This window comes from Lipotes vexillifer, unplaced genomic scaffold, assembly GCF_000442215.2.
Source record: "Lipotes vexillifer unplaced genomic scaffold, Lipotes_vexillifer_v1.1 scaffold395, whole genome shotgun sequence".
NCBI classification, from domain to species: Eukaryota; Metazoa; Chordata; class Mammalia; order Artiodactyla; family Lipotidae; genus Lipotes; species Lipotes vexillifer.
This window is the reverse complement of record NW_006797390.1, coordinates 3,142,656-3,154,807: the sequence shown is the minus strand read 5'-3', so window position 1 is coordinate 3,154,807 and position 12,152 is coordinate 3,142,656. Positions and strand designations below refer to the sequence as shown.

At 50.8% G+C, this 12,152-nt stretch overlaps 1 protein-coding gene across 1 annotated transcript in view; it reads right to left on the bottom strand.

Moving 5' to 3' along the window:
* Nucleotides 1–9: 9 nt before the first annotated feature.
* LPCAT3 (lysophosphatidylcholine acyltransferase 3) overlaps nucleotides 10–12,152 on the bottom strand; it is a 29,227-nt gene continuing 17,084 nt past the window's right edge. The window contains exons 2-12 of the mRNA XM_007469384.1: nucleotides 5,631–5,738; nucleotides 5,009–5,115; nucleotides 4,420–4,513; nucleotides 4,236–4,273; nucleotides 3,670–3,848; nucleotides 2,819–2,927; nucleotides 2,083–2,169; nucleotides 1,824–1,990; nucleotides 468–615; nucleotides 234–392; nucleotides 10–126 (exon numbers count right to left, since the gene is read on the bottom strand). Coding sequence (XP_007469446.1) covers nucleotides 10–126; nucleotides 234–392; nucleotides 468–615; nucleotides 1,824–1,990; nucleotides 2,083–2,169; nucleotides 2,819–2,927; nucleotides 3,670–3,848; nucleotides 4,236–4,273; nucleotides 4,420–4,513; nucleotides 5,009–5,115; nucleotides 5,631–5,738 — 1,313 coding nt within the window. The remainder of the gene's footprint in view (nucleotides 127–233; nucleotides 393–467; nucleotides 616–1,823; nucleotides 1,991–2,082; nucleotides 2,170–2,818; nucleotides 2,928–3,669; nucleotides 3,849–4,235; nucleotides 4,274–4,419; nucleotides 4,514–5,008; nucleotides 5,116–5,630; nucleotides 5,739–12,152) is intronic.

The following is a 12,152-nucleotide window of genomic DNA, read 5'->3' as shown; positions in this document are numbered from 1 at the left end:
GGAAAGAGATTATTCCATTTTCTTTAACTTCTCTTTCCTCGGCACCACTGCTTTGCGAACATAAGGCAATGTGAATAGTAGACTCAAGAAGAAGACGTGGCCAAGGAAATAGACGGATTTATACACCTGTGGAGGGATACGGGCCACCGCAGTAGACAGAGGGCCTGGATTCAGCCCCACTGCCTGAGCTTTCAGTGGCTCCTTCCCCTCCTGGCAGGCAGGCCCTCGTGTACCTTCAGCCATTTGTCCCACGTGAAGAGGCAGAAGGCAGTCATCGAGTAACCCATGAAGAGCCAGTGGATGGTCTGCTGCACCAGATAGTAGAGGGGCTGCAGGACCCTGACGGAGGCCAGGCTGCTCAGGGCTGGGCTGTCTTGAATCAGGCTGGCAGCCTGTGGAGGAAGGGGAGAGGGCTCAGCGTCTTACCCCTTCTCAGGCCCCTTTCATCCACCACCCTTAAGGTTTACCTGTCTTTCCACAATAACAATGAGGAACTCCATCTGAAAGCAGACCAGGTACCCTGAGTGGAGGCCGTGCCAGAGGGACAAGAATAGCAATGAGAGGCCCTGGGATAGTTGTTTATTTCCAAGGAACTTGAGTCGTTTGAAGAAGTAACTAGAGAGAAGGGTGAGAAAGGATGAGACTCAGATCCATCCTGCCTCTGGGTTCTTGGAGCCCTTAGGGGTGCAGGGGTGGTGGCTGCTCCCACCGGGCCCCCTGGGGGAGGGGAGGCAGTGCCCTCTGATCACTTTATTTATTTATGGCTGCGTTGGGTCTTCGTTGCTGTGCGTGGGCTTTCTCTAGTTGCGGCGAGCGGGGGCTACTCTTCCTTGCGGTGCACGGGCTTCTCATTGCGGTGGCTGCTCGTCGCGGAGCACGGGCTTCAGTAGTTGTGGCTCGCGGACTCTAGAGCGCAGGCTCAGTAGTTGTGGCGCATGGGCCTAGTTGCTCCGCAGCATGTGGGATCTTCCCAGACCAGGGCTGGAACCCGTGTCCCCTGCATTGGCAGGCGGATTCTTAACCACTGCGCCACCAGGGAAGCCCCTCCGATCACTTTAGATTGAAAGGCAGTGAAACCGAAGAGTCACGGTTTAGAAAGAAAATAGACGTAAGGCTCAGCTGGGGCCCCGCCTGGTACAATGGGTAATGATGGAGGGCCTGCCAGGCGCCTGGTGCTGAGGCTGCAGCGGTGAGCGGGGCAGGCCCTGCACCCATGCTGCTGACAGTGCCCCCACTCGTGGTACTGAGGAAGTGTTTGTGAACATAAGGCCAGCAGCAGAAGTGGGGTGAAAACCCAGCACTTAAGGCCATGTATGCCTTGTTTCTGTCTTTCAAAAATGACAGGGATGGGACTTCCCTGTGGTACAGTGGTTAAGAATCCGCCTGCCAACGCAGGGGACACGGGTTCCAGCCCTGGTCCGGGAAGATCCCACATGCTTCGGAGCAACTAGGCCCATGTGCCACAACTACTGAGCCTGAGCTCTAGAGCCCGTGAGCCACAACTACTGAGCCCAGGTGTCACAGCTACCAAAGCCTGCACACCTAGCGCCCGTGCTCTGCAACAGGAGAAGCCACCGCAGTGAGAAGCCCGCACACCACAATGAAGAGTAGCCCCCGCTCGCCGCAAATGGAGAAATCCCGTGAGCAGCAACGAAGACCCAACGCAGCCAAAGGAAAAAAAAAAAGACAGGGACAGTTTGGGGGGGTTGGGTTGGGGACAAAAGTGGGTGTGGCTGAGGGGTGTGAGAGTGACTGACGGGGGGCCCCCCGAAGTGGGGAAAGCTGGAGGAAGTGACGTGCGACCTCCCTGGCTGGGTGCTTACCGGGCCACCCAGGCGTTGGTGTTGATGTTGAAAGAGGCGATGGTGCCCGTGAAGCGGGGGTCTGTCTCAAAGAGCCACACCTTCATGTTGGCGCAGGTGTCCCACTTGGCCCTCCCGAGCTCGTCAAGGCCGTGGAAGCCCAGCCCCGTCAGGATGCACACGCCTTCCTGAGGGAGCCACGGCGTAAGCAACCCCGCCGCTCTGCGCCGCACCCAGCCTGCAGCTCATCTCTCTGCGGCCCTGGGCCCTCTCTCCTTACCGTGACCAGCCAACAGGCGACGTATTTGTACAGCACAACCTTGCCCCAGACCAGCATGTACATGCAGCGGAACCAGAAGCTGTGGTTCTTGACAGGAGAGAAGGCATGAGCATTACGGACACCGCCAGGCCAGGAGGGGCCCCCGTGCTCCCCGTCCTCACATGTGTGGCTGACTGCTACCCTGTGTCCCCCCGACGGTCTGCCTAACTGCTCTGCAACAGGCCAAGGGGACCCAGCAGGGAGCCCCCTCGGAGAGGCCCTCAGACAGTGCCGCCCTCAACTCCTCTCCTACAGAGCCGGGCACCTGGGACACGAGTGCTGGGGGACTTTCACATCCACGTTCGATGTCAGCTGAAGGAGACCAACCTCCCCAGAGCTGGGACGGAGCCTAAGCCAGCACTCCCCCTCCCTGGGTCCTGAGCTCCTAGAGCCCTGGTCTGCCTGGGACGGAGGGGGCTCGAGCCGCCTGGCTGTAAGAGGGCGAGCTCGAGCCGCTGGGGGAAGGTCGGGGTGCTGAAGTGCACCTGGCACAGCCCTGTGCCCGCGAAGGTCGTTCAGTGCTGGCTGATGAACGGGTCCCGGCCCGGCTGGCATTGACACCAACTCTCAGATCTAGAGCAAAACCAACACGCGTTTGTAGGTGGTGTTACCCACTTCTCGGTTATCTATGGGCTCCTGGCCTGGCCACTGTCTATCTCTGGCGCAGTCGCACTGCTGCTGTTCAGGAAGCACTCACTTCGTAGTCGTCAGTGAGGAGATAGTCTTCTGTGATGTGCTGGCTGAGCAGGGTGTAGGCCACTAGGTAGACAAGGCCCAGACTCAGGCGCCTGAGAGCAGGTACGGTGCTGGAAAGGAACAAACAAGGAACAAGCGGGGTCACCACGGGTGGAGGCCCCTCCCTTCGCCCTCCGACCTTCACTAGGGAGCAGCTTCCCAGAGTGAGCGCAGCCTTAGGGCCGGACATGAGGATGGAGGGTGCAGACCCTGTGAGTTCTGGGGTGGGGGTGGGGCAACGGGGGGGGCGGGCCGGGGAATCTGGGGTGCTCGCCCTCAGGGGTCCCGTGGACCTCGAGGGCTCCCCCATGTGCTCGGGCTACATCGGGACTGCAAGCCCGATGCAGAGACGGGGAAGGACCGGTTTTGGATCTGCTCCCTCCTCTCCTGGCTGGATTGATGCTCAAAGGCAGGCTGGACAAGTTCTCCACAAAGGGATTTTCCTGGTAACTTATCCATCTTCTACGGTAAGATATATTTTTATATATATAGATTTTGATATATTTAACAGCAGTTTTTAAACTGGGAAAGTGAGTGTTAAAGGCAGGGACATGACTGGTTCAGGCAAAATCCTATGGCATAAAAGTGAATTTTTATTGTTTGTACTACAGGGTCGGGAGGGGTGGGGGGAAGTGACGCAAGCTGAAAAGGGCCCCCTTCCTTCAGTGAGCAGGCACGGAGCGCCCATCACAGGCCGTGAGCCAGGGCCAGGCCAGAGAATGCAGCCGGCCGGCCTGCAGGAAGTCACTTCAGAAGTGGCTTTGTGTCGGGCGAGACGCCTACGCAGACGCCCTGACTGAAGGGGGCCGTTACCTGTTTGGTATCTTGCCTGGTAGGTCAGTCAGCTGTCCCTGCACCAGCTTCATGTAGTGGTTCATTGAGAACTGGGGCCCCACCAAGAAGGCCCCATAGAAGTAGGAGAAGCCAGCAACCTCCAGCAGGGAAGGGACACCCCGTATGGCGTATTTCTGTTGCTCAGAGGACAGGGATTTCTATGCCGAGAAGAGAACGAATGGTTCAGGACCCCAAGAGCCAGTCTGAGGGCTCCCCACCCTTGTCCCCACTGATCCAGCTTCTTCAAATAGAGCCTCTCTGAGGGGATGACAGCACAGAGAAGAGTCGGTGCTTCAGGGGGTAACGGGCACGCGCAGGCGCAGCTTGGCCTAGGCCGGCTGCTGCTCTTCCCAATGCCTTGCTGGCCCTGATCTCTGGACTCTGAGCTAGAGCTGGACCCGGGCAATTAGACTTGTCGGTCCTTGATCAGTGTGGCCGGAAATGGCAATCGCACGGGCGGGCATGAGGGCATGGGGATAACAACAGCCGTCCTCCTTCCCTCTGGTTAAACTCCTTCACGTCTCTGCGGAGGGAGGGGTACTTACTTGATCTTTCCCTCCATCATAGTAGTCGATGGCGAGACCTGAGCAGAGAGAGAAGGTGTGGGTGGAGAGGAGGGAGGGGACACGGGACGTGGCCAGGAGCGCATGGGGCAGGGCCCGGGGTAAGCCTATGGTCTGATGAGAGGAGCCTGGGTGTCAACGGGGAAGGCAGGGCCCCACCACTCACCGATCAGCTTCAAGGTCAGGACACAGTGTGGCATTGTCCACTTGATATCGTAGTTGCCAGTGGCTGTGTAATAGTATCCGGCAAGAAGGTAGGCCTAGGAGAGGGGCGAATATTTATTCTACCATTGCTATGATTTATTTTCTCCCCGCTCTGAAATCCAAAGTACCCTTTTCACTTTTCCTTTCTCCTGGTCTAGAACCTGAACCTGTAAAGGGGAAGAGACGTCCTCAACGCTTACACTCTGTGGCTCATTCTACGTGGATTTTCTGCCTTGCCTTTAAGGGACTCCCCTCATGGACAGCTGGGCTAATCTGGTCAGACTCAAAGAACCCCAATGGCACAGTCCTATGCACAAAGGACTGCCGGCACCCCATCCTTGAGGCGGGTGAAGCATCGTCACTGCAGCCTGGAGATGAAATACCTGGGGCTTCTGGCAAGTGACCCAGCGCCACACTGCCAGGTGTCGTGGGGAGAAAGGATTAGAAACTGGATCTCCCAGTCCACGGCTTCCTCTGTACCACAGTCCCCATCCTCCCCGCCCCCAACTGCTGTCCGCTGTGACCTGAGCTGCCCAGGGAAAGACGTTTACCATCTGGAAGCAAAAGGTAGTGAGGACGGCAGTGATGGTGTGGCCCATCAGCCGGAGGATGAGGAACTGAAGCATCACGCATAGCAGGGAGTGATAGAGCTGGATTCCTGGATGCGGAGGAGAGAGCAAAGTTTTGCCTGTTTTCTTCTGCATTCCCACCCTTCCTGAGACTTCCAAACACAAAGAGAATATATACATATAAAAAAAACTTTGGTATTAGGATTTTTCTTCTTTTTTAATAGCCTCATGTTTTGGAGGAAGGGAGGGAAATTAACTGTATAAATAGAAGGGACTGCCAGGGAGTTGCTGCATTTCTGACCTTTGGGCCTGCGGGATGCTCCTGAGGGGACTGCTTGGGTCTGTCGGCCAGTTCCAGCCACAGCAGAGACAAACTGGTGCTTCTCTGTTGATGGTGTCTGGTAAGGGTACCCATTCTCAACATGCTTTTACCGGGGAGAGGAATGTATGTGAAGGGAGAAGTTAAGCTCGTGTCCCTGCCCATTACAAACCCTCTGCTACCAGGGCCTCGCAACTTCCCTCTCCATCAGATTCTCTCCAGGAAATTTTGTTCAGGTCTGTTCCTTCCGAGGTTCCCTGTAATCACAGTGCTCAGTTCACTCACCAAAGTTATAATAAGCAATTGAGAGGCCTGTGAAGGTGTGGAAGAGATGGATGAGGTAGCTGTCCTTGTAGAAAAGGTAATGCCGGTAAAACAAAGCCAAGGGGTAACCTGGAGGGACAGGAGAGCAGAAGAGGGTTACTCGTGCCTGGCGTCCGCCCAGGTTTGTTTCGGAAGGTGATCTGGCATGAAACTCAGCCCAGAGAGGAAAAAACATGCATTATATGGATGTCTACAAAGACAGTAACAGCATCCCCAATTATCAAAAGAAGTCTCTTTGTAAATACAAATTTAAAACTGAAGGTATTTTCTATTGAGGCAATACAAACTGGGTCTGAAGACCAGGTTTCATTTTTGGCTTATTAAATATTGCTAGGAATTTTCTCTTGCATTTTCCTTATATGATACAAGGGATTCAGGGTGCCCAGAAACACCATTTTACACCTTTATGATCTATAATAATTTCATCACTAGCAGAGTATTATCAGTCGGATTAGTTTTTCTTTTTTCTTTCTTTTTGTTTTGGCTGCCCGGCATGTGGGATCTTGGTTCCCTGACTAGGGATCGAACCCACGCCCCCTGCAATGGAAGCGTGGAGTCCTAACCACTGGACCACTGGGGAAGTCCCTCAGTCAGATTGTTAAGAGGATAAATATAAATTATTCCCGGCTACAAACTGGGGTTGCTGACGGCATATACAGTTGCATAGCAGTTACAGGACACATGTAGATACTCCTTACATAATGGGCATCGACCAAGTTATAAATCCAACTAGGTACACTGGGAAAATGTCTTCTCAAGCCGTGATTTAGAGTATGGTCCCGGGGCTTGACTGAACTACAGGGGATCGCCTGATGGGCCATGAACTGATGATGCACGGCCAAGGGTTGTTTACTGAATTAAAAAGGGCCAACAACATTTGTTATTCCTAAACTAAAATTAGCATGTTCCCTGGTTCTACTACAGACCCACATTCAGTGTTCCATCAAGAAGTCTGGCTGATGTGCTTGGCAACCTTCCTACTGCAGTAGCGTGTGTACGAAGAGTCAGGATCCCTACTGTTCTTTGGAAGGACGCTTTACCCAGTCTATCATTGCATAATCAGTGTTCTGAGCTGGTCATGGTTTACAGCTGCTGCAATTCTTACTTTTTTTTTCTTTTTTTGGCCACGTGGCTTGCGGGAATCTTAGTTCCCTGACCAGGGATAGAAACTGTGCCCTCGGTAGTGAAAGCCTGGAGTCCTAACCACTGAACCCCCTGGGAATTCCCCTTACTTTTCAGTCATAAGTTGCAGTTAGTTTATCATTGGCGATATAGTTGTGAGTTTGGTTAACTCTGCAAGGCTTAGATGAGTGTCATACATAAAGTGCTCAATTATTTAAGTGAATAAGTAAACGGATAATCATGTTATATATTAGCTTATGTCCTTTTAGTCTTTTTTCCCATAATTTTTTTTTTAAACTTACGATCACAACCTGTGTACTCATGTATCCTAGTTTTTTCACACAACAGTGTATCAACCATTTATCTTCTTGGTGCCAGGATTTACTGGTGTTCTTTTTTTTAAAATTTATTTTATTTTTTAATTTATTTTTGGCTGTGTTGGGTCTTCATTGCTGTGCGCGGGCTTTCTCTAGTTGTGGTGAGCGGGGGCTACTCTTTGTTGCGGTGCGCGGGCTTCTCATTGCGGTGGCTTCTCTTGTTGCAGAGCACGGGCTCTAGGTGCGTGGGCTTCAGTAGTTGTGGCATGCGGGCTTCAGTAGTTGTGGTGCGTGGGCTCAGTAGTTGTGGCTCGCGGGCTTAGTTGCTCCATGGCATGTGGGATCTGCCCAGACCAGGGCTTGAACCCGCATTCCCTGCATTGGCAGGCGGATTCTTAACCACTGCGCCACCAGGGAGGCCCGAATGAGATTCTTTTGTTTGGACAGGCCATACTTCATTTACCCAATCATCAGTTGAGGGACATCTGGGTTGTTTCCACTTTGGGGGTATTAAGAATAAGGGTGCTGTGAACATTCCTGTACAACTTTTGGTGTGGTGTATGTTTTCAGTTCTCTCGGGTATATACTTAGGAGTGGACCTCTTGGCTCTTTTATCCTCTGACTAGCCCTTCTTGGTCAGTGGTGTAGACCAGTTTTCAAAATTTCCCATGCATTGTGGACCAATACTTTTGTAAAATACAAAGTCATGGGCTTGGATGATGTGGCACTATGGAGTGGCTACAAAAGTTCCTAAATGTTTACTTTTCATTCATTGTGCTTGCTTTGAGCTTTGCCTTGGCCAAGGGTGGTGACGCAATTCAAGTAGATCGCGCCAACCTCTCTTTCTTTGTCTCTTTCACCCAAGGCTTTTCTCTGGCTTCTGAATACAGCTGACCTCCAGGAGTCAGCCCTGGTCCTCTGCTATTCTTCTTCTTTTTTTTTTTGCGGCACGTGGGCCTCTCACCGTTGTGGCCTCTCCCGTTGCGGAGCACAGGCTCCGGACGCGCAGGCTCAGCGGCCATGGCTCATGGGCCCAGCCGCTCCGCGGCATGTGGGATCCTCCCTGACCGGGGCACGATCCCACGTCCCCTGCATCGGCAGGCGGACTCTCAACCACTGCGCCACCAGGGAAGCCCTGCTATTCTTGCTATACTGTCCTCTGGAAACTCCATCCACTCTCACGTAACTTAATGTGATCTTTAGGCCAAAGCAGGTCCACATCTTTAATCCTGACTTCTCAAGTTTCAGTTCCACATTTCCTACTTCCTGGCTGGGCATTTTCAGTTTGATATCACATACCATCTCAAACTCTGAGTGACTACAACATGGACTTTCCCCCGAATCAGTCTTCTCTTGGCTTCTTTTGTTTGTTAATGGTGTTACTGTTCTCCAGGCCACACAACTACATTCAAAGGCTTGAAGTTGTCTTTGCCTCTTCCCTCTCCTTGGTTCCCTATACCTATAGCCACCAAATCCTGTTGATTCCTCCTTTCCAGTGTTTCTCACCACCGTCACACCCCGCTCCTTTCCTGTGCTACATCTGCAGTGAAGGCCCTCAAGCACTCCCCCTTCAACACTTGCCGTGACCTCATCTCTGCCTGCAGCCTCATCCTCCAACAATCCTCCACCAGAGGGCTCTTCCTGTAACCCCTGCTCAGAAAACATCAACGACTCCAGCTGACTACTCAACACAGTACCAGTTCTCAAGCCGAAGATTCAAGGTCTATCTTCTAAACTACATTTCCGGTTGAAGCCTCTATCTCCCTGCTCCAGGTGACTGATATGCTAGTTTTTGCTCAAATATATCTTGTGTCTTTCATCTCTAGACCTTCGCTTGTGCCAATGCCTTTGGGTGGGACCTTCTCCAACCACTCCTCTACCCAGTAGAGTCCTACCCATTCTCGGAAACCCAGTTCAAGTGTCTCCTCCTTTAAGGCTACCGCAGACCATGATGAACTCATGGCCCTGTGCGTTATGGACTCATTCCTTAAATACGTGGCACTTAGGGCGAAGACTCTCATTTGGCAAATCATTGTATACAAGAAATTGCCATCCCTTACATTCTTGTTTTATCTTAAAATTAACACATGTTCACAATCTCTTTTCCTAAAGTCCTCCTATACCTTTGGATCTCCCATAGCATACTATCCTGTGTACTTCATTTTTTGATTGGTTGACCAACAGTAATTGACACTTAATAGCCATTTGATGTTGAGCGTCAGTTTCCTCATCTGTAAAATGGGGACAGTACCTGCCTCAATGAGTTGTTGTAAGGACTAAAGGAGATAATGCATATAAAGTAGTTAGCACGGCCTAAAATATTGTAAGTGGTCACAAAAATTATACACACAGACACACACACACACACACACACATTCACATAAAGTTGGAGTTTGTAAAGCAGGCCTTAACTGAGAAATTCTGGTGAAAGTGGGTATCAGGGCTTCTGAATCTAATCTCCATTCCATGTGACAAATGACTAAGGGATTTCCTTCCCATCTTCATTTCAAAAGAAGAGTCACAGCATATTTATTTTATAAGGATACTGATTATGGTTTGCCAAGAGTATTTTTTCTAAAATGCAACGTACAATTAAGGCACTGTATGGTTAGAAGAACACGAACTCTGGAGCTGAGACAGATCTCAGTTTGAATCCCGGTTCTGCTACTTACTAGCTGCTCCCTCAGGCTGGTTGATGAGCTCATTTTTTTTGGTCCTCAGTTTCATCAGTAAAATGAGCATCTAGGTTTGGGTTCATATATTAAGCCTGGTACATATTAGATGCTCAGTAAGTGTGGGACTGCTTCGACCTCTGCGTTGACAGAGAAGTGCCCGGCGATCTCATCCAGCCACACGGCTTTAAATACCATCTGTTTGCTGATGGCTCTCAAATTTGTTCTTCACACTCATGTACAACGTGGATTGGGTGCACGCCTAACGGATATCTCAAATTTAACAGGTGTCAAACTGAACTGCTGACACATCTCCCTCACAAAGCCTGCTCCTCCCCTGGCTTCCTCATTTCAGCAAACGCCAACTCACCTTTCTGCTCACTCGAGGCTGAAGCTCTGCGACCTTCTCATCCTCCTGAACCCCACCCTCACCCTGCAACCAGTCTGTCAGCAAACTCTGTCTGTTCTACCTTCAAAGTGGACCCGGAATTTGACCACTTCTTCCCCTGGTCCAGGTCAATGCCATCTCTGGCCTGTACCATTAAAAAAATTTTTTATAGTATTTTCTGAAATTTTTATTTATTTTTGGCTGCGTTGGGTCTTTGTTGCTGCACGCGGGCTTTCTCTAGTTGCGGCAAGCGGGCTTCTGCTTGCGGTGGCTTCTCTTGTTGTGGAGCACGGGCTCTAGGCGCTCGGGCTGCAGTAGTTGTGGCATGTGGGTTCAGTAGTTGTGGCTCGTGGGCTCTAGAGCACAGGTTCAGGAGTTGTGGCTCACGGGCTCTAGAGCGCAGGCTCAGTAGTTGTGGCGCACGGGCTTAGTTGCTCCGCGGCATGTGGGATCTTCCTGGACCAGGGCTCGAACCCGTGTCCCCTGCACTGGCAGACGGATTCTTAACCACTGTGCCACCAGGGAAGTCCCTCTGGCCTGTACTATTACAGTCGCCTCCTGACTAATCGCCCCACAGGCCTTCAGTCTCACTCAGCAAAAGCCGAAGTCCAACCAGAACCTACCAGACTGATCTGTTCATCCCTCCCCCACCTTTCTCTGACTCATCTCTTACTCTCGGCTGCCCTTCCTGGAATGCCAGGCAGGTGCAACCTTAGAGCCTTCACATTAATAGGTTCCTTGCCTGAGATGCTCTTTCACAGATAAGCTCAAGTCCCTCCAGCCCTTCAGATTTTTACTAAAATGTCACCTTATCAGTGAGGCCTTCACAGTATCTAAAACTGCACACACTCACCCCACCCTCTATGCCACCAACACACACTTCCTGTTCTTCTTTCTTACTTCGTTTTTCTATTTCCCCTCAACACTTATTACTCTTTCACATACAATGTATTCTACTTATTTATCAGTCTTTGAAGGCAAGGATTTTTGTCTCTTTTTCTCCCCTGCTGTACCACAAGTGCCTTGTACAAAAAAGGCCTTTTCCTGGTACAGAAACTGTCTTTTCCTGGTACAAAAAAGGTCTCAAAAATATTTGTTGAATGGAGGAAAGAATAAAAGAATGAACAAATACTGTATTCTAGGCAGTCAATAAAATATTTATAGAGCATCCATTATGTGGTCAGCAATGCATTAGGCAAAAGGAGAATCTGGTAGAGTGTAAGGGATGCTTTTAGACTCTTAAGGAGCTTTTTAGAGAGAAAAGAAAATCAAGCAACGATGTTCTATAAATGCTAATTGCATGGAATAGCCAATGTTGTAGAGGTTAGAGGAGAGGTTATTAATGAACACAGCAGTTAGGATGAAAAGAGAAGAAATAAGGAATGGGCAGGAGAATTATGTACTAAAGACACGGAGGTAGGAAACAGCATGGAACAGTCACTTCACAAGACCAGCTTGACCACAAGAAGGGACAGGAAGGTTTGGAAAACCAGGCAGAGTCTGAAATTGATATAATAGGAAAAAAAATCAAGAGGAATGACTGGAATGGGGGGTATGATGGAAAGGGATATATAAAGGTGGCTAAGCCCCTACAATGGTCTTCAAACTTTTTTTTTTTTTTTTTGCGGTACGCGGGCCTCTCACTGTTGTGGCCTCTCCCACTGCGGAGCACAGGCTCCGGACGCGCAGGCTCAGCGGCCATGGCTCACGGGCCCAGCCGCTCCGCGGCATGTGGGATCTTCCCGGACTGGGGCACGACCCCGTGTCCCGTGCATCGGCAGGCGGACTCTCAACCACTGAGCCACCAGGGAAGCCCCTTCAAACTTTTTTGATGGAATAGCCCCTGAAAGAATTCTGAAAAATTACAGATGCCTTCTCACATCTGTAAGTTGCCACCTAACGTTTATAAGTTTTTTTTGCTTTTAATTAATTTTTATTGGAGTACAGTTGCTTTACAATGTTGTGTTAGTTTCTATTGTACAGC